This window comes from Xiphias gladius, chromosome 21, assembly GCF_016859285.1.
Source record: "Xiphias gladius isolate SHS-SW01 ecotype Sanya breed wild chromosome 21, ASM1685928v1, whole genome shotgun sequence".
In the NCBI taxonomy this organism is placed as follows: Eukaryota; Metazoa; Chordata; class Actinopteri; order Istiophoriformes; family Xiphiidae; genus Xiphias; species Xiphias gladius.
In genome coordinates, this window is record NC_053420.1 from 25533723 (window position 1) to 25560700 (window position 26978).

The 26978-nt window shown below is 42.4% G+C and overlaps 3 protein-coding genes across 10 annotated transcripts in view; all 3 read left to right on the top strand.

Annotated features, from left to right (window-relative positions):
• The window catches only part of arhgap46a (Rho GTPase activating protein 46a), a 31382-nt gene extending 23018 nt beyond the window's left edge, over positions 1-8364 (top strand). For 2 of the 3 annotated variants that reach the window (XM_040115849.1, XM_040115851.1), the window contains 7 exons: positions 1631-2297; positions 2551-2643; positions 4887-4960; positions 5227-5426; positions 6106-6197; positions 6301-6470; positions 6755-8364. In XM_040115849.1, coding sequence (XP_039971783.1) covers positions 1631-2297; positions 2551-2643; positions 4887-4960; positions 5227-5426; positions 6106-6197; positions 6301-6470; positions 6755-6949 — 1491 coding nt within the window. In that variant the 3' untranslated portion in view covers positions 6950-8364. The remainder of the gene's footprint in view (positions 1-1630; positions 2298-2550; positions 2644-4886; positions 4961-5226; positions 5427-6105; positions 6198-6300; positions 6471-6754) is intronic. The other variant, XM_040115850.1, reaches the window with a different exon arrangement.
• Positions 8365-11037: 2673 nt separating this feature from the next.
• phf20a (PHD finger protein 20, a) lies at positions 11038-23992 on the top strand. 6 transcript variants are annotated; one of them, XM_040116307.1, is made up of 18 exons: positions 11901-12649; positions 13359-13461; positions 13588-13694; positions 14566-14737; positions 15043-15127; positions 15583-15659; positions 15808-16405; positions 16551-16601; positions 16700-16969; positions 17125-17319; positions 17501-17596; positions 18210-18365; positions 18841-19022; positions 19132-19231; positions 19953-20148; positions 20333-20774; positions 21586-21766; positions 22621-23992. In XM_040116307.1, the coding sequence occupies exons 3-18, from the start codon at positions 13612-13614 to the stop codon at positions 22761-22763; spliced, it is 3027 nt and encodes a 1008-aa protein (XP_039972241.1). In that variant the 5' UTR covers positions 11901-12649; positions 13359-13461; positions 13588-13611; the 3' UTR covers positions 22764-23992. The 6 variants fall into 6 exon arrangements, with proteins under 6 accessions (XP_039972242.1, XP_039972243.1, XP_039972238.1 ...); XM_040116308.1 differs by lacking the exons at positions 11901-12649; positions 13359-13461 and adding an exon at positions 11038-11485 and having other exon boundaries at positions 19156-19231; XM_040116304.1 differs by lacking the exons at positions 11901-12649; positions 13359-13461 and adding an exon at positions 11039-11485.
• A 1008-nt stretch (positions 23993-25000) lies between these two features.
• ndrg3a (ndrg family member 3a) overlaps positions 25001-26978 on the top strand; it is a 33174-nt gene continuing 31196 nt past the window's right edge. Inside the window, exon 1 of the mRNA XM_040116310.1 lies at positions 25001-25183. The gene's annotated coding sequence lies outside the window, so the exon portion shown is untranslated. The remainder of the gene's footprint in view (positions 25184-26978) is intronic.

The following is a 26978-nucleotide window of genomic DNA, read 5'->3' on the forward strand; positions in this document are numbered from 1 at the left end:
TGTTTTCAGACTTAGTCCCACTGCACCTCTGCAGCTATAGAAATAAATGTTTGATTCAGCAGGGAGCTCTGGGATGAAAAGAGTGGGACTAATCTGTCTTTGAAAAGAAAACAGAGCATTTTGTGAGTAGTGCCTCATACATTCCAATCTTTAATGCCTCTATGTCCCCAGGACATTAGGCAGTGGGCCCTCTGGGCACTGCCAACTATAATGGCCACAATACCATTACCTGTCATCCTCTTACCACCGTCCATCTGCCCTGCACTGCAGGTACTGTATACTCATATGGCAGCTCTGTGCTTAGGCATCTGGGGCCCATGTCATGCCAGAGAGATTCAGGACATTGCTTCCCTTGGTCAGGAAGAAAGGCCGCTGTGGCCCATATGGCCCAGGCTTGGCAAGGAGATGAGGAATAGGGGAGGCAGGCTGGTACCAAGGCTTATTGGTACCACTGTAGCACTAGCATGTTAGACAACAGCCAGGGAGCGCTGAGCGGGCCCCATAAGTCTGTCCTGGAATGTTCCTCAGACCTGCTGTTATATCACTCGCACACTCACAGATTATGGCCTGTATTGTATGAACAGCTCTACATTTTCCATATTTGAACATTCTGTACTTACAGAAAGACCTTTGAACTAACTTGTTCATAGGATGCACTGAAGCTCTGACCATTTCCTCAAAGAACAAATATCATTCATGTTTTTTCTAAGCTGAGTGCATTTTTCACCGTTTCACTGTTGTGTCCCAGTCCATAGTAATACTAAATTACCACCCTGTGCTGGTACGTCTATAAGCTATCTGTGTAATTTACTGAAAGTAGAAGTTATACAGTACTTGTCTTATTCCTTATTTAAACGTGTTCTTTGTTGCATTTGATCTACTGGTACTGACCACTGTCACCCACCCAAAAATCAGCTCAGTACGAGTGTATATACTCTCTGCCAAAGCCAAACCTCAGATCTACTCCATTTGATTGAGAAACCAAAATCTAAACTCCAGCTTGTCTGGCACTCATCAGCTACATACTACATTAGGGTCTCATTGGAAAGATGCATTTTGATGTCAATGTGTTTTATGTTCCATCAGTAAAATTGAACTTTGATTCTGGCTTGGTTTTCATGTTATTCCTGGCTGTTTGCAGAGTATATCTGGATTACTGGCTTTCTCTATTAAGGCAGCTGAGGTTCTCCTTATGGTCATAATCTCCACCGCAGGGATCACCGGGAGATCTTGTGTAGAGCATAACTTTGGTTTTGCAGGGGAAGTGAGCCTGGTATAGAGAGGTACACGGGGAAGGGCTGTTATGCCACTATCTGCTCACCTGCTGCTGAGACCAGGGTTCATGAGGAATTGGGGAGATTTTTTTCCCAGTACAATTCTTTTCTGGCATTAGGAAATGAATGTGCCGATCCTGCAACAATATCCTCTTGAGCCCTAGCACTGCAGAGCAGATCACAGTAGGCAGAAGGCAACAAAGCTCAACGAAGACTCTGCAGCTGCACACACAGTTTGTACCTCTGCTGCACTCTTGCCACACCCCTTCTGTCTCCTCTTCTTCTACCCTCCCTCCTCCTCTTCCTCCGTACAACTCTTCTTCTCTATCTCATGTCCACCTCTTGTTCCCCTGCAGGCAGGTACCCTAGAGCTACAGGCTCAGTTGGAGAGCCGAAAGAAAGGCATGGTGGATGGGCGGACCGCTTCCTTGGGTCCCCACCGCCCTGCCAACCATGACAACAGAGAGGGAGCTGATGGGGCAGGAGGGAGAGCAGGAGGATCCTCCTACCAGCTCTCCTACGCCACCCTGCGGCAGCCCCCACCTCCCGACATGGGCATGGAGGACTGGGCCAGCAAGCACCTCAACATGCACACGCAAGGCCTGTTCCGTCGCCGTGTCTCTATTGCCAACATGCTGTCGTGGAACCGTGGATCAATCAAAAAGCCCATGCTCGTCACCAGCAACCGAGCTGTCAGGAAGGAGGCTTGCGAGATGTTCAAGCTGGTGCAGGCCTACATGGGAGACAGGCCTTCGCGCTTGGACCGCCGACACTGCGCCTTGCTCATCGTCACCAAGTGCTGGGACATGCCAGGACTGCGGGACGAGCTGTACGTGCAGCTGGTGAGGCAGACCACAGGCAATGCCAGCCCCAGAAGCTTGGCGGCAGGCTGGGAGCTGATGGCTGTCAACTTGGCCTTCTTTGCCCCCTCACCCAAGTTCCGCTGTTACCTGGAGGGCTACATCCAGAGACACACGGAGCCCACCAGCGACAAGAAATGTGAGTCTCAGACTGAGCAACAGGGTGGGTCACCTTTCTTTCTTCTGTACCTCCCTGTGTTGTCTGATCAGCATTGTTTATGTAGGCCAGAGAGATGTCTCTTTTTAAAATTAAAATTCTCATCTTTCCCTTTTAAAATCCTGTTGAATTGTAATTTAATTTAGTCAGTATGATCATGATAGAAAACACAGTATTGATTTTAATAAGCTCAGTAATCTGATTGTCAGCCTAACTGACCAACAGAAATTTCACTTTTACTATTTTGTCTGTTTCATAGTGACTCAGTTCATATTGGAACAGCAGGAACTAAAGCTGAAGAAGAATTCAAAGTCCAGGAAGAAGCGAAAACAGAACACAGAGGAGGAAGAGGGTAAATCTTTTGTTCATTTACTTTCTCTTCTGTCCAAAATATCACTTTAAGAACATTCGATCCTCTTTATTTCCCATTTGTACAAGCTTATCTGTTTGACAGAGCATTAAGTGGGTGGGGAGGGAGACTCAAAGATGTTTTTCTACTCTCTTCAGAAGTTGTCTAGAGTCTGTAAGCAGTGCAAGCCATTACAAATCAAACATATCGCTCCCTGTAGAGTGACCACTCTGAGTGGGATGGAAAATTCAGCACTGTGCAGTTTGTCAGATGAGTACATGCTGATGTACTTGCAGACACAATGAATGGATTTCACAGAATGTTGAACTGAAAAAAATATGTAGGAGCAGAATTTCAGAGGGTTCAGTACGCGTACAATGGGCCACACTGTGAATCATATTAGCGGTCTCTCTAGCCACTCGCATGTCAGACAGCCATTTAAGAGGATGCCTACTCATCAGCACGTGCCCTCATTAGAGCAGACCACACTGCCTGCTCTGATGATGATGTCACCAAAAAGGAACCCAATCGTCTCACAGTAGACACCACAACAGCGGGCTCACACTTTGTACTTGAGTGACTCAGACTCAGTGCTTTATGCTGGAAAAACTCCAACTGACTAAGAGGTCACAGAAAAAGCCTACTGAACATTTCTGACTAACTGTAAAGGTCTTTAGAGGGAGGAATTTTGCCAACAAGAAGAAGAAAGAGTCTCATATGTACAAAAACAGAATACTGAAAGCTGCTGTTTACTTGATGGGTGGAGGAGCTGGAACCACATACATTGTGTCTGACCAGAGCAACAAGCAGCTGCAAGCAGCAGGAGTGGGAGTCATGTGGGAACTGAACTAGAGGGCTCATGTCAGGCCAGACGTGGCCTGAGCCAAGAAACTGACTTCTCAGGGCCTGGGGTGGATTGGTTTCAGCGAGCACTTGGATGACTATCTCATAAACAATAACCAAGACGTGACTGAAATTGTCACCTCAACATCCATTGATGGCCTTGTGTTTTCGTTGTTAAGTTTAGCTACAGCCCATGTGTAGACAGGTGTCATGCCATTTTAAGCCTGGTACAGTACACTCAAGCTCCTAATGAGCTCGTATTTCTCCTGGGCTTTGGTTGCCTGGTTGTTGTTGTTTTCATGCCATCAAACTGGATGTAAATATAGACCACCAGTAGTGTTCAAACCCCTTTTCACACTTCAGCAAGAGGCTCTGCACTCTTGCTTTTCTCCTGGTAAGTTACAGCCTCTCTGTTTGGAGCCCTGGGAAAATAAGCCCGTCTTTGCCAAGATCAAGGGCAAATTATTGGTACGATCTCTCTAATTAGACATAATTATAGTCAAACTCGCTCAGTTTAGCAGAAGTTGTGAGGGTGCATGGGAGTCACCTATTTGCTATAAATCTCTGGGCTTTGACTGAAGGGAATATGCTGGAAAGTGTTTTTTTATCTTTTAGAAATCCCATCAGTAAATTTGTCCATCTGGCCCTGGTTCAGGTGCCTGATACAGAGGAGATTCTGGGAATGGGAATAGACCCAATGAGAGCTTAGTGTTTGGCGTGAACCAGAAATCAAAGACGGGGAAGCGTCAATACTGCACACGTGATGACCTAACAGTCAAGGTTTTCTGTTTGCTTTTAGTTTGAGAACAAGAAGCTCACAGAATTTCTAGGGACTTTTTCTGGGACAGATTGGGTTCTTCTGCTGCTTGAGTGTCTTGAAGTATATCCCGCCTCCTCTAATGCAGTTCACTTCTGAAATAGATATGGGCACTAGAGTAGCTATTGAGGGCAGGTAGCAGACAAGGAGCCTCTGCATTTCCCATTTTATCCAGAGGCCTTTATGTCTGTGTACGCTGATGAATCACCTGAGCACTGGATGTGTAGGCTGGATCCTGTCTCTAAAGCTTTTGTTCAACAGCAGTAAATCTTCCTTCAGCCTGACAGTTAGCCAGGCCTGCTCTAATCCCCATATGCTAGAATCACACTTGTCAACATGTCTCTCCAATTACCCCTGCCTACCCCTCATACTCTATTTGACATCTGTGGGAAAAAAAAAAACACTGCTTATCCTGTTTGTGGGAAAGAATTTAAATCATTTATTATTTTGTGTGTTCAGTAATGCCTGATGCTTAAGGGGTTTTACTTAGGGTCTTTGAGGATATAACAAGGTTGTGCATATGGTTTCTTGTGAAGTTGGGTTTCATTGTTCCTCAGTCCTGAATTTGCCTCTTGTCACCCTACAGGCCTGCCTATCAGCACATATGCCAAGTTCTGCCATCGGAAGCTGCAGAAAGTGGCTATCACTGGTGGCAAAAAGGTGAGCTAGAAGAAAAGAGGTGTTAAGCTTTAGATGTTGTATTTACCTGCTATCAAAATATTTCACTTCCACATCGTAAAAATAGGAGGTATCAGTGTGAAAGTTGTTATTCACACAGAGGGAGACATAATTACAGGCCCACTGACACAGTCACAGGCAGACCCTGTCATAGTATCACAGCTGCAGACACAGCCATGATTAATATCATAGTCCCTGGTATACCCAGGTAGTAAATTTCCCCCTTTCCTTACCTCCCACCCCCCCAGGGTCTTCGTAAGCCCACCTTGGAGGAGATCGACCACAGTAGGCGTGCCATCGTCACTCCCTCCCTGTTCGGCAGTTCTCTGGAGGAGGTGATGGAGAGGCAGAGCGAGCTCTTCCCAGACAGGAAACTGCCCTGGGTTCAGGTTCAGCTTTCCCAGTATGTCCTGGCTCTGGGCGGGGCTCAAACAGAGGGCATCTTCAGGTAAGACAGACCCAAATCAGCCAATTACATGCCTCGGTGTGAGTAGTGTGAGAGACTGGGAGTCTAGGAAATTAGAAGGGGCTCTGTATGTGTGTGTGCGCTGTATTGTATGTATAGTGTCTATAAACAAGTGTGTGTGGTCTCCCGCATCCCCTTATTTCAAAGTAGGCTGTCCCTGTGTACAGTACACAGAACAGACAGCAGAACAAACACAGCCATGCTTTGCTCCCGAGACCAGCAGTGTTTAATTTGATACTTCGTAATACGTGTTTACATTACTGCTTCAGCTTACAAGCACGTGGGAGCTTCACAACTATGTGTTTGTGTAGGGTTTTCTCCAGCAAATATAATTCTGTAACATCTTGACTTGTTTTATAAAACTGCTCCTTTTCGTCAAACGTACTACATAGGGATCTCCCTGTCAAAATACATTTCTACATAGGGACTTTCCTGAACAGTATGTAGTTTGGTTAGATAACGTTTCTTCTGGTTTGGTTCGTTGTAAAGAGGTACTGCAAACAAAGAACAGAGTACTTTCAGCCACCAAGCCACTTTAAAAGCCAATTGGGTGTGCATGTGTAATAGATTTGCCACAGGGCATGGAGAACGTGCAACGACAGAAGTAGAGGTCCCTCTCGTGGCCACTGAGCGTAACTGACGTGTTGTGTTTTATCCTCAGAGTGCCTGGAGACATTGATGAAGTGAATGCATTGAAGCTCCAAGTAGACCAGTGGAGGATCCCAGAGAATCTCTCTGACCCCAATGTTCCTGGTGAGGGAAGGATATGTTTTATGTGACTTAGATGTTTTTGTGTGTCTCCATGCATGTGTGAGGTTTGAATATAAATATTAAATAGTGTGCTCATATTGTTCAGCCTCTCTGATGAAACTATGGTATCGGGAGCTGGAGGAACCACTCATCCCCATGAACTTCTACAAGCAGTGCGTCAGTAACTGTGACGACCCAGTGGCAGCCATCGCTGTGGTGCAGTCTCTACCTGAGCTTAACAGGCTGGTGCTCTGCTACTTCATTCACTTCCTGCAGGTACCCACCACGTGCTAAAGATTTATAGTCCCCTCAAACAGGGCTCTTACACCAATTGATCCTATACAGGGCCCCTATTCCAACACAAATAGGACTAAATCTGTACAAGTTTTTGCGACTTCCTTTTTCTTATCTTACATATTTTCCGATAAACTACACACTAAAACTTATACTGAAAACAACCCTCAACTACTGATTAGAAAATGAAATGCAGGTCAAATGTCTGTCTGTACACTCAGCCTCGCTCACCGGTTCCTCTCTCCTTACATCCTGATTATCTCTAGGTATTTGCTCAGCCATCCAACGTGGCTATAACCAAGATGGATGTGAACAACCTGGCCATGGTGATGGCCCCCAACTGCCTCCGATGTCAATCTGACGATCCACGGATCATCTTCGAGAACACACGCAAGGAAATGTCCTTCCTGAGGATGCTCATCGTTCACCTGGACACCAGTTTCATTGAAGGGGTCGTGTAGACACTGTGAACCAACCTCATGTGCTGGATCAGCCCTTCAGCATCTTCAGTTACACATTTAAAATCATGCATAAACACTGTCTCTGCTCAGACCACACTGGAAACTCTCGGGGTGAGATATTACACTTCTTGCAACACAATGAGTGTGAAAACAGCTTGGACTTTGGGCCATTGTGCTCTCCTGCTTTGTTACCTAGAGACAATACACATCACCGTAGGTTTTACTGTGTTTTTTGATACTAAGATCCACACTGACTGCTTTAAAGTGATTCACTTTAATGACTGTTTTCTAACCGCTGCATGTGTTAACAGATTTACTCTCATTTCTTACTGAATGGTTGGTATTACAGTCACATTGGACAACTGGGCTGTGTAAAGTGAGAGTCTTACAGTATTTACTTCAGAAGTATTCACTTGCACAAAAAACACATAAGGCAGCAGTGTTGATGCTGTGCTTCTTCCTCTTTTCTTTTTTTTTTCCTCTGGTTTCCTTCAAGTGTGTGTGTGTGTGTGTGTGTGTGATTGTCAGAGTGTGAATGGAAGACAGAGCCTTCTTTTATCATGTACATAAAATTGAAAATATGAAAAGTAAAAGAACTCTTGTAATGGTTCTTTATTAATAAGCTTGCCTGTGCTGTTTTGTGTAGTTGTTCAGATAGCTGGTCTCCTCGTATTTCATTTTACGAGACACAAGAAGCCGCGCTGCCACAACTACTTTACAGAGTCAGTACAGAGTTTTCATTTCAAAGTACAAACTGGAAGGATGGACAGAAAGCTCTTTGTAAAGGATGTTAGCAATTTTCTAAGCAAATAAACTTGGAAGTGCTTTGATTTTATGACTCTAAACACTCAATTGAAGCCAGACAAGAGTGTTGTAATTAGACTTCATGTCAATGTGATGTGGGAGGCTGGTTATTCAACTGATAATACTCTTCTATTATCTATAAAAAGTCTTTCAATTGGAATTGTGTTCTCTTTTGTTTGTGGTCTGAATGTTTTTTTGGCTCAGGTCTTATAATAAAACGGGTGTTGGATGTGATAACTGTACATAGCCTCCCTCACAGACTGAAAATTTGATTAATCTACCACAAACCCCTGTACTGACAATGGAGTATCGTTTAATTGTCAAGCACTATGAGGATATAGATTAAGCTCTTTGTGTCTCCTCTCAGGCTTTGCTGATGTAAATTAATCCAGTGTGTAAATAGTATTAACTCTCCTTAAGTGTATTCTAGTGATCCAGGTTAAGGGGGAAGTTAAATGTTGCCGTAAAGAGCAATACAAAATTTTTTTTTGTAATTAACTGTTCATTTCTCTGCTGTAACCGCCTGCCTTTTGAAAACAGGACTGATTCAAACCACTTTCCATGTATGTACTGTATATGTGTGTTTGCATACCTTCTCGTTAAAATATGGAATGACTGTCCATAAATAAAGGTGTGTTCAATTGTAGATTGGATGCGTCGTGTTTATTTTTCGGGCATTTTTGCCTTTATTTTGATTGTGAATAGCAGAGACGAGACAGGAAATGAGAGGAAGGACGACATCAACAGAGACCTCAGGCAGGAAACTGCAACTACCCGGTCAATCTTAAAATTGGTGAATAGAGAACGTGTAATTTTGCATCTTTTGAGGAATTAATTATGAAATACAGTATTTGTTAATTAGTTAGCATGATAAAATAAATAAAAGCTGAGAAAAGGCATTTCATACATCAACGCAGAGGGCTGGGACATTGCTGAATTTCTAGGATTTTCTCCTACCCATTTAAATCATTGGGATTTGGTCTCAAATGTTGTCAGTTGAAATTAAATGATATTGTAAAGGATTTCCAAACAGTATTTTTTGTATTTACTTCTAAAAGGTTATTATATATAATTTTTGTTTGTTTATTATTATATATTTTTACTATTGTGATTCTGTTTAATGTACTTTATGCACAGTTTGAGGGATTTATATTAGCTAAAATCCCTTAAAATTCAAAAATGTTATTTCTTCATTTTTACCTTAAAATTAGTTAAAATTTTTTTAATTCATTTAAAAATTAGTGGATTGTAACATATTTTGAATTAATTACATTCACAGTTTAAGGGGTTTCAAAGAGGTAAAAAGGCCCCTTAAAATTAACAAAATCAAGAAACATATCCCTGAAGTTCAGACTTAATTGAAAAATTAAGGTCCTCGTAATCTAGATTAAAAAAAAAATTTAGAGAGCCATCCCTAGTTACTTAGTTAATTTAGTCAGGGGTTTTATCACCCTAAACTGTGCATATAATCCATTAAAAATTATTTAATATATTACTGTCTATTCATTATTCTATTGATAATCCCCTTAAAATCACAGTGAAATGCTTTAATTACATTATCATTTATGGGTAAATAAATTTAATTTGAATTTTAGAAATTAAGGGATTCATTTTAAGGAGGTTCTGTCTGGTATGTATTTTTTACATAATATCATTTAAATGTTTTCAAATTGTTTGTATTCCATGAAAGCATAAGGAATTACCCTTTGCATTTCTAAATCTACCAGTATGTAGAAATAGTAAAAATTAAACCCACAATTCTACAAAATAAAAACTCAGTTCAATCTAAAACCTACACTAAAAACAAACCTAAACTAAAAATTGATTAGAAAATGAAAACAATCATTTGGTGCCTGCATTACTCACTGCAGGTCAAAGGTCTGTCTGTACACACAGTCGCCTCGCTGACTGGTTCCTCTCTCCTTACATCCTGATTATCTCTAGGTATTCGCTCAGCCATCCAACGTGGCTATAACCAAGATGGATGTGAACGACCTGGCCATGGTGATGGCCCCTAACTGCCAATCCGGCATCATATTTTTTACAAAGGCCCTTTAAAAGGATTTGCAACGTGTTACACAATCAGAAACAGAAAACAAGGATCTATTTGGCTCATCTCTTTTTACAACCAAAGGGAGCATGTAATGTCAGCTTCAGACACACAGCATTAAGAAGGCTTTTAAGTCTATTTGCACACAGTTATAAAAGTCTTATTCCTTTGTATCTGCCTCTACACAGCTGAAAAGATCAGCAAACAGATACAAGCTCCTCCCCATCCTGTCACACAGCATCAGCCTCACTCATCCAATCTCTACATATTCAGCTGTTTGTTCTTTTTATGCACATCACTGCACAAAACTGCCACCTGCTTCATCTGTCACTCTGAAGTAATCATGTATCCGTCTACCACTGGTGAAAAGCGGCTCAGGCAACATGACAGCAGGGTGAGGGGACCTCTGGCCTCAGCCTTTGCGACTGGAACAAGTTAAAGAAAACAGACTCAGGAAGAAAAAGACAAGCAAACAAAGAAAATGACAGCCTCTTTCAAAAAGTACATTCGGTGACAGAGGAAATGAAAACAGCAGTGTTTAGTTTCAAATCACCCAAACCGTAAAAACACCAGCCATTTATTCAGAGAGCAGCTGTGATTTCTAACCTAAAGGATTTTACAATGTGTCTCCATGCAATAGTAAGCTTGTTAGAGCCATTGTTGTATTTTATTGGGTTTATATGCTACTATAGTTTTACTACAATATTTCAGTTACATTTATTATGAATTTTTCATACAGTGATAGTTGTATCATATTCATCTATTTATCATTAAATCAGGTGTGAAGTATCTAAGTGTTGCATATTTATCCTTTTTTAAAGTACAGGTAGTTTACTTGCTTATTCTCATTTTGCGCTGCATCTTCATTTCAGAGTTAAACTTACTTTTAACTCCACTACTTTTATTTTTAGGCAATGGTTAGTCTAATAGATAGATAGATAGATAGATAGATAGATAGATAGATAGATAGATAGATAGATAGATAGGAGAAAACAAAAATGAAGGAAAATAAGGCAACAATACTGTGGTTTCTGATGGTTTGATTATATAATTTCAGCACATTAAGACTTTTATGCCAACTTAAAATGGTGGAAAACTGAGTTTGGCTTGTTTAGCCTCAACTGCATCCTGTAAACAAACAGTTGCTTTGGATGGACTGTGGGTGGTGCTATATGCCCAATGACTTGTATAAAAGGTGCGAGAAATGACTTTTAACTTGCCCAGGGCCTTTGACCTACTGGATCTAATTGTATTTATATGTGAGAGTGACAAGTTACGATGTTGGCCTCCATTCGATTAATGTATATGCTCATAATAGGTTGGTTCTGCCTCTATCTAAAAAGTCTTGAATAGTTAATCCAGGTTAATTTATGACAGATTTGAAGTTGCTTTGTGTCACAGATTTGAGCTGGTTTAACACTCTCTGAAAAATACTTTTAAAAACAGCACAATTTGGCATTTTTGATTAGATAAACCGTCTTATCGGAATACATGAGGGATCCGGGCCGTTGTAGGCGCATGCGCAATGTAGCGCCACACTGCCCGCGCCGGTGGTGAATGCGACGGGAAGAAATTCAACTGCGTGATCTGGAGCAGACAGGCGGAGGCGGCGGTGCCTGCACTTTAAAGGGATTACACTGCATATATTACACCCAACCGGACAAAGAGTGACTGGAGAACAGGTAGGAAGCCCAGTTCGTACCGTCACCTTAGCATTGCAGAGATTATAGCGCCCAATAACATCGTGAACGAGGCCCGTTTGGTGGATGCATCAACAGCGTAGATAGTGCGATGCCGCATGTCGGCTTTTTGAGTTCAAAACAAACGTGACGAAGTAGGTAATAAAATGTTTTGTTTGTACATTTCGCTGTTCTGTTTCTGTAATTACTGGTGTGGTTCTCGTACGCTGTAACCTTTTTTTTTTTTTTTCTTTTACCGGGGGCTTTTAAATAGCTCCGTGGTTTGTCAGTTGGGGAAGTTTAATGCTTTGAATTTCCACGCCGCTCGTTCACAGCAGGGAAAGTATGAAAAAGTAGGCCTAGCGCGAGGCCCTGACGAGCTCTGTGAGTGACAGCTGCACGGCCAATCAGATGCGAGCATCCCGCCCACATCAGACTCTTTCGTACAGGCGTATTTGTCCAAGTCGCTGACGTAGGTGGCTATTTCTCTCTCGCTACGCCCACTGGTTATAAAACACCGGACAATAAACTGTCAATAGCAGAAGTGGTCAACAATAGATTATCGCGAAGAAAGCGAGGCAACGTGTTGTCGCAGTATCTTCTGTTAGAAAACTTATTTTTACACCCAGCCGGACAAAGAGTATTTTGCCCGATATTTGTGAAGAGTATTGGCTGTGGGCTTGAAAAAATTAAAAGGATGCGGGGTGGCGTTTTCTCAGTTTTTTTACAGTAAAATATCAAACCCCCGATTAAATGAATCATTACAAAATGTTTATTGAAACCTCACCTTTATACAGATAATCATTATCTGATTCCTGACAGCTAGTATCATCAGTTAGTGCCATCACCAACTCTCGGTCTGCGCCCTGCCTGTGTCGCTGTCGTCTGTCTGGCTCTCCATGCAGGCCACAAAAACACCCAATTTCATTTTAAATTTCATATCTTACTTAGTAGGATATTGTTCGACCTTATATATCGCGCTCAGTATCTACCTACAGAAGACGGATAGTCGCAAGGGAGTCTTTGCCATTGTCTCCTATTGTGTCTATCCGTGAAATCGGCTGACCAGAAAACACGTGGGCCGAGTGGTGTGAAGATATCCGGTTTGTACGTTTGCATTGAAAGCCAGTAACTCCACCATGGTGAATCGAGTCACTCCGGAAAAAAGTAAGGCGTTATGATTTATAAATGTAAATCCTTTATAGTTTTAATGAAAGGCGCCGATATCTAAATCTGCCCGCTGTGTTTTGTATGTCTGACAAAGAGGCGCTGCTCTCGGGAGGGTAATGCTATTTTCTGTGTAAAACAAAACGATTATCCTCCGCCATGAAGCTCTTTATTATAGCTTAAGGGCTGGACATCAGCAGTAGACTACGGGCCTGTATATGACATGACTGCATAGAAAAGGAACCAATTTAAGAAGAATATGCTGTTGAATCAGTCAAGTTAGCTTGGTGCATAATTGTCTCCCTGCTGTACTGATGGGTGCTAACAGTGGGAAGTGAAAGCTATGCTAAGTTATCTTAGTCATTCTTGTACCTTCTCTCATTCTGCCTTATTGATAGGGGATGAAAGAATACTGAAATTAAGTATTGCTAATTTTTATTTATTGCTCAGGACCTCTGTGTGAGGTCGTTCCTAGATCACTGAACATCTGGTATTAAGTTACACATTTCACCGCCATTTGAGGGGCATGGCTCACCTTATATGTCAGTTTTCCCTTGGTGTACACTGTGTTGTACTATGTTACAACATATGTAAATGTAGCTTGTATATGTTTACACTTGTAATATCCTTCCCTGTACTGCATTGTTGTTCTGCTGGCACACAGTGGGAGTGGCTTACTTGCCTTTTTAACACCAAAATTGCTGCTCAGGTGCAAAGCTGTGATTTCCCACCATCTTCTGCTAAAACAATAGTTAGTGGTGACCTGGGAGAGACAGAGATGACTGCAAGACTGCCTGTGAAGTTCATGAGTCGTATGTTGTGTTAGTTGGCAGACACACCATGTTTCTTAGTAGTGTATCCGAAGTCGTATAGGTGTAGATATGATTGGTGTTTATTGGTTAATGTTTGTGTGTGTGTGTGTGTGCATGCGCGCGCAGGAAGGGAGCCTTGATGTGGGCAGTATGAGTAAGACGCCCCCTAACAGAAGAGGGATAACATTTGAAGTGGGAGCTCAGCTTGAGGCCAGAGACAGCCTCAAAAACTGGTGAGTCATGGCCTCACTCATTCCTCTCCATCCATGTAACTGTTTTCTCCCCTCACTCTCTCACTTAAATCTCTCATGCTTTCCTTTCTGGGCCCCGGTTAGCTATTCTGTATGTTATCAAACATTAAACGATTAGGAGGGCAGGAAGCCACTGAGACCTTTTTATTGCATCACTCCTCTTCTGCCAGTAAACAACAGCTGGTAATGGGTGTGTGTTCTCAAGTAGCCAGCAAACCAGCCCTTGACCTGGATTAATAATGAAGAATTGAAACATTAATTTTTTACTTTTAAATCATATTCTAAATTATTTTTTATGGTTACAATATCCTATAATAAAAATGAAAATGATCATAGTTATACAAGCAAGGATGTTAATTTTTTTTTAAATTAAACCACATGTGATGTTGGCCTCAAGGAAAACAATGTGAGCAGCCTTTTTGACTGGACTAGTAGAACTTTTTACATATTATCTGCTTCCCACTTTTTACTCATTAAGAAAATAAGGTTCTTTTACTAATTACTCTACAGTATCAGTTATTCATTCCATTACTCATTCCATTACTTCATTCCTTTATTGATACACATAGAAATGCATTTGATATTGGTCCTCCTATATAGCTCCTTGCAAAAGAGCAAACAAAGTCAACAGCCAAGATGTCAGAATAACAGATTGTTACTTGAGGTTGTAACTTTGTTATTCGATTTCATTTCTTTATGTATACATTTTCAAAATCTATTCGATTGTGATGACTTGCTGCCCTCATTATATGTTTGAGATAAAGGATAAGGATACCTTAAACCTGTAGAAGTACCCTTCTCTCAATCAATCTCAATCCCAATTGCACTTTATTGAATTTCTTTTGTCCTGTAGGTATGCTGCCAACATAGAGAAGATTGACTACGAAGATGAAAAAGTACTAATCCATTACCGCCAGTGGAGCCACCGTTACGACGAGTGGTTTGACTGGACAAGTCCCTACCTGAGACCCGTGGAGAGGATCCAGCTGAGGCGGCAAGGCCTGCAGGACGACACTCCTGTACCTGTAAGCTACCAACACGATTGATGCTTTTTTTTTTTTTTTTTACACCAGTGGAGCACAGAGAAAGAGAAATGGGAAGTTCTTCTCCAGGTCTGGGTTATCTTGTGTACTTCTAGCCTTTGTTCCACAGTGTATTTATGTATATAGTAGAGGGTTTCCTCATTCGTATTTCTTTCTGACTGTGTCATTTTAATAAAGATTTAACAACAATCATGGTTTTGTCAGAATTGAATAGCTCCACCTCCCATGGTATTTGGACAACATGCCTACAGTATGTCCTAGATTGAATATCTTTGTGCTTCCTCCAGGGCTTTCATGTGAATGACAAGGTCCTGGCCAGCTGGTCTGACTGCCGTTTCTACCCCGCTAAGGTCATTTCAGTCAATAAAGATGGTGGGTATTAATAACTTCAGGTGTTAAATGTTTGTACTAAGTTTTACCATTTTAAGATAGTTTTACTAAAATGTGTGGCTCTGTAATAATTCAAATGAATGATTATAAGGTTGACTGTGCAGATTTTTTTGGAAGATGTGAAAGATATTTTCCTGATTATTGAAGTTGTGTGTTTTTGAAACAAGATTTTGCATTATGGTGTGTAGTCTAAAATTTCAAACTGTCAGTTTCAAAAAAGAAACTGTGGTATTGGATGGCTTTCAATAATAGCAAAATGGCTTTCTATTTCACTGACAAAACATGGAGATGTGAGAGGTAATATCTCACACTAAGAACAAAAACAACAATTGAAGCAAAGCTACAACAAATGTAGTCTGTAAGCAGCTGACTGACTAGCAGCTGGGGAATATGTAAAACATGGTTTGCATCAATTTGTTCTCCTTTCTCCCGCTCAGCATCCTACACTGTGAAGTTCTATGATGGTGTCATCCAGACAGTGAAGGGTATACACGTGAAGCCATTTATTAAAGAGGTAAATGTTATTAGTAATCATCCATAATTAATCTTTTATACATATATGAGGCTTTCTGTGTATGCTTTGTCCTCTGTCAATCATGTCTTGGGCATAATTTTCGAGTCTTGGGTCTTAAACATTTCCTCTTTGTCCTGTTGACAAATAGAAAGGTGGTGTTGGTGGAGGGAAGTCTCGGTCCTCTGAAAGGAACATGGTTAGGGGGCTCCCAAATCGCAGAGACAGGAGGCCTCGGGAGAACGGAGGTCCCAAAAACAAGCGAGCTAGACAGAGCACTTCTGACCAGGAAGAGGACAGCAATAGTGAGGATGAGGAGCGGGAAGAGGGGATGGTAAACGAAAAGATAAAGAAAACGAATGATGAGGTAGAGGCTGAACCCACTATCAAACAGGAAGAGGAAATATCTGAGCAGGAAGATCAGAACAAGTCCAGGGATGCAGAAAAGGGGACAGGTCTCGAAAATGGAGTTAAAGTGGAGGAAGATGACAAACAAAATGATGACAGGTGTCACATAAATGGAGAGGTGAAGGAGGAACAAGTGGAAACAGAACAGAGTGGAACAAAGCCATATACAGAGTCACCCAAGCCATACACAGAGTTACCCACTCAGATGTCAGTACAGACAGAGCAGGTGTCTGTCACTATGACAACCACAGAATCCAATGGAGATGTGGAGCAGAAGCCAAACGTCCAATCAGAAAGCTCTCAGCCTGCAGCGGATGTGCAACCCCCCCAGCCTGTGAAACGTAAGTGTTAATGAAGTAAAAACTGCAATGTTTTCACTGGATCTGATCGATTGTGAAAATGAGTAACTGAGTGAAGTAAATATCACACAGCACCTGGTTATAATTTCAAGCGAATAAATGAATGTGTTTTCTTAATTTTTGATAGCGGTAAGGAAGCAAGGCTTCCACAACCCCAACAGATTCAGCAGAGAACCATGTGAGTACATCCCAACACTTGCTCAACAAATACAACCATTACTTGCGTTCTTTGATGTACTTGCTTTACACTTCACTCTTATTGTTCTCTGTTTTAAGTGTACCGAGTAATCAAAAACCAACCTCCTCCCGTCCTGTCCATCAACCTCGACCACAACCCATTTAAGTGCAGCGCTCCTGGCTGCACAAAGTCATTCCGTAAGGCTAAGCTGCTGCACTACCATATGAAATATTACCATGGCGAGGAGCAGCCTCTCGAGGAGGAGCGCAGCCCCACCAGGAGCGTCCAGACCAGGGCCTCTGAGAAACAAGCTACTGCCACCACTTTGGATGGTACAAAGAGAAGGCGCACCTTCTCTGCCTCTATGCGTGAGTTCCTCTTCAAATATACTCCTTTTACCGGATGTAAGCACTAATCATACACTTTTAAAACAAGGATGAATAGTAAATATACTGCATTACCAGCCTTGCATAAATATCAGAGTTTAGGGCTTATATTTGCCCTTTCCTTTTATTTTTCTCAGACTCTGTTGGAGGTGCCGTGGCTCCCCGTGGTGAGGTGAAGACAGCAGGCAGGCGCACATCAGCCCCGCCTGCAGTCAACACCCAGGGCCATCAGCAGAGGGCACTGCTGAGGGAGAAGAGCAAGGAGAACCAGCTGGACAGGAACGGATGCCAGCAACAGGACAAGGACTCAGACAAGAGTGGCTTTGACATTGGTCAGTATGATGCTGTAACAAAGTTTCATTTATTAGGTGAGAAGTGACTGCATTGTGTGTTACATACAGTACTACCTGTTAACTTTTTCCCTTCTTACAGTACAATTTTTCTTAGAATAGTAACCTGTAGTGTTACTTGTACTCACATGGGGCTTAACTTATGCCACTTAACGGTCCCCAGGGTCAGTAAAAGACAAACTGAAAGAGAAACCGAAACAGAAGGACTTCCTTCGCATTAAACTAAAGAAGAAGAAGAAGAAAAAGAAGGCCAAGTCTGGTAAGAAGGGGTCCCTGGCAACGGCCTCCTCATATCTCTGCTGCTTTGCATGTGCACTCACCGTAACATTGTGGAAATGGCTAGCCTGCAAAGCATGAAGTACTCCATTCACTCCTCTTGGTGTAGTGGCTGAGCCTCTGTGTGTGGGAGAAGTGTTACATCTTTGCTGGCCTCTGTCACTCCATTGTGCCAAACAAAAAGCTCCAACTCATTTCTTTTACCTCTGTTTGTCAGGTTTTTACTCTTTTATATGACAGTACTGGTGATAGGAAGTCAGATTTTATTGTGGCACTGATAGTGACTAATCCAAATTCCAACTCAACACTGTTTTCTCCTATTCCTAGATGGCATTCACACCAGTGTGTTTGGCATGGACACATGTATGTTTAGGCTACCTTACACTGATTGGTTATTTAACACAGTTCAAAGGCCTGAAACTTGGGCAACATGGATTTTATCGAATTGAGTGTCCCTGACTGTTATTGAGTCTATCATTTGTCCATAATGTTTTCTTGTGCCACATTTTGTCACCTCCTGATGGGCGTTTGTTTAGCATTTTCAAAGTTGACATTTTTGTTCTACGTCTGCTTCCCCCCCTTCCCTGTATTAACAGACTACACAGGTAGTGAGGAGAATATTGACATCTCAGTATTGGGTCTTCAGTCCAAATTGAATTTGCCACTCAAATCCCCCCCCTCACACAATCACAAGCCTGAGGCCTACCCCTGCAGGCCTGGATACAGCTACTCAGAGCAGATACATGTGGATGGTGGGTATCTCTATGACTGTGTGTGTGTGTGTGTGTGTGTGTATTAGTTTGTGTGTTTGACTGTACATGGCCTCCTCTCCCCTCCATTCTTCTATTTCCTTTGGATTCAATCCATCATGTGGTTGTTTTAGTTTGATCTGCATCACACCTGTTATCTGTGTCCAAATATTGTTGCTTATAACATGTTGTGACCTGCAGAGTACAACTGGCTGCTGTCACAGATAAGACGATGTTTTTGTAACCCTTGGTTGATTGAATCCTGATCTGTTCTTTGCTGCTACGGCTTGCTTCATCATGTAATACACAAATATTCATGTAAACTCACGTAGTACAACAGATTTTATAAAGTTAAAGAATATTAATTGAGCTAAAATTTAAATCAACGTTCAACTGAATCATCCAAGGAAAAGTTCAATCCTGACAAGTTGTCATTCCTATGAAAAAACAATAGTCCTGTTTGTCCCTGTTACCATAGATGAGGATAGCATCAGTGACTGGTCCACTGACAGCTGTGGTTGGAGTGACGATGACTTTGGGGTGGATTTGGATGTCACCACACCTCCCCTGAGTGTGGACTCTGGTGCTTTGGACACCAGTGACCAGGAGATAGTGCGATGTATCTGTGAGGTGGAAGAAGAGAATGACTTCATGATCCAGGTGAGCTTATAGTTTGTCTTTTTTTTTTTTTTTTCAAGGCATTGCAAGCTTTGTTTTTTAATCTTAGATTTGTACAAATGTAAAACATTATATATTATCCTTCCCTCAGTGTGAAGATTGTTTGTGTTGGCAGCATGGCACCTGTATGGGGCTGCTGGAAGAAAATGTTCCAGACAAATACACCTGCTACATATGCAGAGACCCACCAGGTGAGGGAAAAACAACCATTTCAAAGAAACCCTGAAGCATATTAATTTGAGTAACTTAAAACAGTGCAGCTACAGAAATTTTGTTTTGCAGATTGCCTTTTGTCTTATTGATTTTTAAATGGAAACTAAAAACAGCAAGCTGAAATTATTCTCTCCTGGACTGAGCATCAGTTGGATCATAGTGCTAAATGATACAGGTTATTAGGGGCCTTAGAAGTGTGTCCACAGTAAATGTGGTAATAAAGAGCTGCATGATTGTACAGTATTTGTTTTAGTTAAAGGAAAAAATGCGACAGTGTGCGAACACTTTGCCAAGGTGCTGACGTGGAGGAGTGAGATTGTATGTATGATCAGAGCGAATAAAACGTGTCCTGTAAAACTGAGTATTGTAGAACAAAGTACTTGGTGTTGATTCACTGTGCACCCAGCCAAAGCCGCCTAACAATTTGTCTTCTGCCTTGCAACCTGGTGTATGAACGCATACTGTATTTGCATATAGAGTCTCTATGTCTTAAGGAATGCAGTCTATAATTCCCTTAAGTCAATCAGTGTTACACCCTAACTATCCAACTATTAACAGCAAGCAGACACCACCTAGATCTTAAAGAGAGACTCTTGATCACCTAACAATGGCTTTACGTATTGTTACCACTCAAAACCTATTTTGAAGAATTTCTTTTGCATTTGGTAACATTTCATTGCATATTTCTTTCACTCTCAGGTCAGAGACAGAGTCTGCGCTACTGGTATGATCGCGAGTGGTTGAGCAATGGTCATATGTATGGCCTTTCCTTCCTGGAAGAGAACTACTCTCACCAAAACGCCAAGAAGATCACCACCACACACCAGCTGCTGGGAGACGTGCACCACGTGGTAGAGATTCTCAACGGACTGCAGCTCAAGATGAATGTCTTACAGTGAGTACAGAGGAACTGCATGAAGAGACTAGAGGGGGTTTTCCTGTTAACTACTGATGTTAAAATTAAAAGCAGATCATGGCAGAAATTGTTGTCCAGGGTGATTTCAATTAAACCAACTCAGCTTTGTTGTAATGTTTATGTGATGTTACACTGTGGTCTAATCTTTCCTTTGGCCCTTCAGGAGCAACACCCACCCTGACCTGCAGCTGTGGCGGCAGCCATGGAAGCATTTGGAGAGGTCACGGACTGGCCCCGACTCATGTCGGGGCAGTGACGCAGCTCCATCTCCTGTGACTCCCGATGAGGACATGAGCAGAGGAGAGATTTTAATGTCCAATGCTTTGGAGAAGCTGAGCCGGGCTGCTACAACTGCCACCTCCTCTTCATCCTACTCCTCTTCCCCCTTCCCATCTTTCCAAGACTCATACATTACCAGTGAACACTGCTACCAGAAACCGCGTGCATACTACCCAGCGGTGGAGCAGAGGCTGGTGGTGGAGACCCGACAGGGCTCAGAGCTGGAGGACAGTATGAGAAGCACTGAGGAGCTCCTGGAGCGGGAGCAGCGTTACGGGAGCCTGCTGGAGACAGATAAGCCCAAATCAACAGGCACCAGTAACAAGGTTGGGGTTTATTCCACAGCAGACAGGGATGTTCAAAGTGCACCCTGAGTTGCCACTATAGAATAGTGAAATGACCATAAACAATAACACTCACCTATGGAATCAAAATTGAAAGTTTACTCAAAGTATGTTCTCAGAGAGAACACAAGAAGGTTTTTACAATAATAATCAATAGATCATAAGTTATAAATACAGTAAATATGAATTCTAATAAAGTCAGTTTGGCTAGTCAGATGGCGCCGAAATACAGTATCCATAACCTCCGGAGCGGCTGCTATGGAGAAGATGTCAGCCAGAGGCGGGAATCTAGGATTTTCTTAATGCCTTATTGTTTCAGTCAGTAACAAAATACAGCACCAGTTGAACAACTGCTCTTCAATTAATCAAGATTCGGTATGTGATATAATTAAAGCTGCCGAATGTAGTAAACAAGTTTTACAAAGGCCAACTTCATAACTTCCTCCTGCTGTTAGTGGCACAGCAGGAGGAGACTGATTTTAACCATTATTTTCCCCGGGACATTTCAGTGAATTTCCTCCCAGAGTTAAGGTATACACTCTTGATAATAGATGAGAAAACAGAACATTTTTGGTGACGTTGTTATGGTGACATTACATCTGACTCACTCAAGTGGTTTAAGGTTTTGGCTCAGCGTTTGTTTGACCACCAATCATGATCTATCCCTTTTGGTTATTTATCTCTTGTTTGCATGAATTATGTGCATTGATTTGGCAGAGAGCTTTTATATCATGAGGTCTAAACCTGGCTGTGATAAAAATCTTGTCTGATGATTTCACCTGAATGTTTCTAGGTTTCGTTGGGTGGCTTTTGGTCCCAGGTTGAGATAAGGGATGAGGGTGGGAGAGATCCTGGAGAGGCTGCAGATAACAGCAGACAGCATCAACAGTGGCAGATCAACCTGCTGGATCACATTGATGCAGTCCAGGACGAGGTTTCGCACAGGATGGACTTCATTGAGAGGGAGCTGGATGGTAAGTGGTGTGGTGGAATTGACTTGGTTACTAACTTTGTCTCTTCAGCAGGGTGGGGAAACCTGGAAAGTTGTTGTTGAAAGGATCATTAAATTTGACTCTAAAATGTGAATATGATATCTGCTCTCATCAGAGGCCCACCAGTCCATAAAGTTAAGTAATGTCAGCAGCCAACATATTAAGAAGAAACGGATGTTAGCAACATTATATTAACTTTTTGTCCAACAACATCAGTTCTGGAATTTTTGACGGGGTGAGGTCACACAGGATCAGTTAGTAGATACGGCTAATAATTTGTCTGCGAAGATATGCCACTAAAGATAGGAAGCCTGTCAGCCCATTACCAATAGAGCTTGTTGATGCTGACCGTTTATAAGAATTCCAATTATTTCTTTGCTGAGTATCGCTTTGATGTGTTTCCTGCCTTAGGTATGGTGACAGTATAACGTTGCTGCAAAGTGAAAAGTTATTATTCCTACACTAGGCATGCGAACTGTGAAGTATAAAAGGCTTTACTGAGGTTTGTCATTCCTGATTAATATACAGGCTGTGAGCTGGGTCAAGCAAAGGGCCTCTTTGTGCAAGTTAAGTATCACTCAGTGTTGAACTGAATGTAAACATATTTGATTTGATGATGCACGGAATAACGCAACATCCCAGAGTTCATTGTCATGTACAACTGGCTGTGAAGATTGTATCAGGCCCGGGTCGGCCTGGGCCAGCATCCCCTAAACACTCACGCACATGCAATTGAGTGTGCTGGAGAATTGTGTATCGTCTTTGTCGGCTAAAAGGAACACATCATTTGTAACCAAGTGCTCATCCCTGGTTCTTCTTCTGCTCATCCTTCCCAGTGCTGGAAAGCTGGCTGGACTTCACAGGAGAGTTGGAGCCTCCGGAACCTCTGGCCCGTCTGCCTCAGCTCAAACACCGCATGAAACGGCTGCTGACACAGCTGGGCAAGGTGCAGCAGATCGCCCTGTTCAGCTCCACATGAGGGCGCCAGAGAACAGCAGCAGCTGCAGAAACAACACAGCGGAGGAAGCTCGCGGGTCTCTCTGGCTGCAGAGATAACAATATTAATGCAAGTGCAAGGCTCAGATTGTCCAGCACAGTCTCTCTGACCTGATTTCTGCTGCTGTTTCTCCCTTTTCAAAAGGGTTTGTGTGGTGGAATCTGGTGCTACAGCAAACCAGTGTCTCATATGAATATTTATATGAACATGTATGGAAAGTTAGCATCATAAATCAGGATTAAACACAAAAAGTAACCTCGTAAAGGCAGGAGAAAATCCTAAGGACCACATTAGACTTCTATGGTTCCCATGCAACTTTAAACCTTCTGAATGCCTTTTGTCTGAGCTACTGCTTAAAGTTGCCCTGTCTCTCTCAGTACACAGTGCTTTACATGCAGAAGCTTTATATTCGAAATCGCAATCGAGTTCCTGAATCTACACGGCCTCTTTGCAATAGTTTTTTGAACGTGTTTTCAAATGGTGGCTGTTTTTGCATCAACCATACCCCAAAGTTCAATTTTGGTCACCTGTCATGCCATACTGCATTAAACCTCTTGTTCTAAGTGTGGACAGGTTGTAACTTGAAGACATCCAGTATGTAACGACGCTGCACAAGCAGTCTCTACGAATAATTTGTTCTGTTTTTGACCTACTCAAGGGTTTGTTTTATACTACACTGTGAAGTTATTTTTGTCTGGAATCAAAGGCATCTTATTTTCAGCTTTAGAGACGGTAAGAAGTGTGGTTTCTGTTTTGTCTTAAACGGTAACGCTTCTTTCATAACAGTCCTCATCAGTGTATCAGTTTTATCAGTTAATCTTTGTGTTTGTCACTTAACGTATACCTTACTTCAGTTTACTCTTTGCATTGTTGTTACTGTAGCACTTGACCTATGATTCACTGAAAACTGTAATGTAGGCTTGTCTCTTCTTAACCTAGCGTCTTGTGCTTTGTCAATGACAAATACTACTTAGAAGACCTGTAAAATTCTTCTTCGTTTTTTTTCTATTTCATCTGTTTATTTACCGTGTTTTGGCTGTTTTGTAAATATGTTATTCAAAAATGTGGTCTTCTTTATTGAAAACATTCTCCAAATACAGATATTGTATGCTACTGTACTGTAAGTGTCCGGCTTAGAAGCAGGGAAAATGTCCAAAACAATGCAAACAGATTTGCTGGTACATAAATAAACTATCATTGTTATTAATCACTATGGACACATTCTTGGCTATTTTCTCACTGATTCTCTGAGAGACTGTGTGGTTGAAGAGGAGTGGACCTTCTCATCCTGTTTATCCAGCTGGTGGTAACACTGCCAGTGAAGTCAAAGGTTGCATCGAACATGTTTTCTCTGCAGCTGATTTGTGCTCTCACAGTCAGATTGAAGTTAGGGTCAGCAGTAGTCTAGAGGTTGAAGGTTTGATCTTATGACCGAGTGTTTGCAGAACTAAAGAAAATCGGTGTTAATGCCTTACTGCTGAGCAAGGCAGTCGACCCTCCAACTATACAATGGAGTTACTCACGAGTCAAAAACATCACTGGTTGCACAAGAGAGCTGCATGAATAAGGGACTTTTCTAGGTGCAAAACACGCCAAAAAAGAGTGCGTGCATACTTTGATGTAATGTGTTTTTATTGCATAGCCGATCTGCGCAGTTACATAATCTGACCAGAAATACAAAATTGATGGGAATTCTAACCGTTAATCTCCAAAATTTGAGCCGGCATCATGTGGCGACAGGGCAGGGCAAATGATGAGATATTGCCCACTAAGAACTTGTACAGAGTCAAGCCAACAAGTTAATCTTTTGAGCCGAAGGTGGCTGGCTGGGCTATTACCAAAGATGGTCTAAGATTTAAAAAAACAAAACACAAAAAAAAGGTATAAAATAGCCTTGAAATTAAAACATACATAAATGAAATCATCTCAATTCCCTCTCATCCCTACTCTTTGGCGCCCGCCTTTTACTTTACCCCAAGTTCGATGCAGCTCTGTCTAACAGGCGAAGTAAGGCTGCAAACGGCACCCATCCTAGAACGTAATAGTGGGTTGTGAGGGCGGTCTAAATACTTCCGGCAGTTGAGTCCGTGTGAGCGTGATGCCTTTTGTGTTCCCCGCGCCGTGGGAGTAGGATCTCCTCCTCATTATTCCGGGGCAGAGTGAGACGTCTTCCTCCTGGCCCTGTCTGTGGGCGTCTAGCGCCTCCTCCCATTGGCTCCTCCGCGGTGTCTGCGACGCAGCGTGTAGTTCCGCCCAGAGTCACAGTCGAAATACTAGTGGAGACAGAAGAAGCGACAGGCAGGAGCCTCGTGAGCCGAAACACACGCTCAGCCGTTGATATTCAACAATCGACCCAGCAAGGAACCGAGGGGAACCCGCCGGACAGTTATTTTACCGACGAGGTGAGTGTAATAGCCGTGTTTTCGCCTAGCATTTTGCCATTCCTCACTTACAGATGTGCCCGATGCCACGGGAGATTATCTCAGCTCTGCCGGATTTCCCAACCTGTTCCTGTTGCTGTCTGTATAACGTCTCGTTTGTTAGAGGAAGGTTGGCAGAATAGAAGAACAATGAACTGTCGATGTAGTGATTTAAAAAACAAAACAAAAAAAAAAAACAAACCCACGTTAAAGCAGTAGCTCAGTGGCTCGATGAGTGCGAGCGGAGCGGTTCAGTTAGAAGAACTGCAGTTGGATTGAATTGGAGTTCGCTGCTGCTCCTCCGAACACTGATGCGACATAAGCCCTGTTTTTTTTTTTTTTTTTTCCCCCCCACAGAGTCTCCGTCTTGTCAGTGCAGCAGCGCGTACGTGCGGTCAGTTCGTCGGCTGTCACATTCGCTACCTGCCAATTAACAACCCGCGGTCCGCTTCTGTCCGCGATGAAACGAGGCCAGTCACGATGCGTTACATCGCACATATCCGGGCTAAAGCAAGCGAGGAAACGTTAGCCGGATAGCTCACGGCGAGAGGCATTGACTACGTTGACACGATACAAAATTCACACCTAAGATTCCTGTAGGAGGAGGTATTATCTTTGTATACTGTGCCAGTGTGTTCTAAAAAGGTAGGGTCAAGGCTAAAAACTAATTGTTTGGCAAAACACTAGTTGTTTATTAGAGGAATATAAATATGATTATATGTTTGGATTTAATTTCCTCTGGAGTTTGGTCAGGAGACCCCTTTCAGGTAAAAAGGCCCAAGTCTGTGTGCTGGATGTGTGACTTACCATCCCATCCCTCGTGGTGTCACTGTGGATATTGCCCTTAATTCTGCCCACTTTCCCCCAAAATACTACCCCAGTCTGGATTTGGCGGATCCATCATTATGAATCAGTTCAATCCCCATGAAGTAGCAGCAGCAGGCGTTGCACCGTTCGGGCACCACATGAGCGATGACAATGTCACCGGTGGCCATGCGAAGGTCACACAGGTGGGGAGTGTAAGAGCGTGGGCATCAGGTGTTTTTTTTTTTTTCCCCACGCTAAAAAATAGCCGTTTTCATCTTGTGATATATTTCAAAAAAGGACAGTGCGTTTTACAGTTTCCAAGTACAACCATCAGGATTAACGGGGATATTAAAGTAATTTGACCTATAGGAGACTAAATAATACCACAAAGTAACGGAAGGTCATTATAACCTTTTCACAAAGTACCACACACTCACTATCTGTGTATATATATGCTTTAATTCTGATATCTAATGGTTAAAATGTTAGTACGTTACAGTTTCGTGGTGGCGGTGGTAAATTCAGGTGTCCTATCTCCCACTATGCCCTCAGCGGTGTCACATGATCAGTATGGCTTGAATGGAGCTTACGCAACAAGCAACAGCCAGGCATTTGTTGTCACTCACAACATTGTTGCCAAAGACGGTTGTTCAGACTAGAAAAGCCAATAGGTTGTTATCTATTGGCTAAACAGATAGCTGCTGTCTTTAAACGGACCTGTAAACCAGTCTTTTATTTTGAACGCAGGAGAAAGAGTAGATCGGGGGAAGTTTGAGGTTTATTGCCATATCGTTGGAAGCGGTCCACTCCTGGTTGATTATTACAGTGAAAACCTACTGCTTAACTAATGGGAGTGTCAGAGGTTGTTTATTAAGCCATACATTGTGCTTGAGATTTAGAAATCTGCAGGAAATGTATTCATCTGGTCCTCCCTAGGCTCTGACTATTAGCAGCCACTGAAAATTTGAAT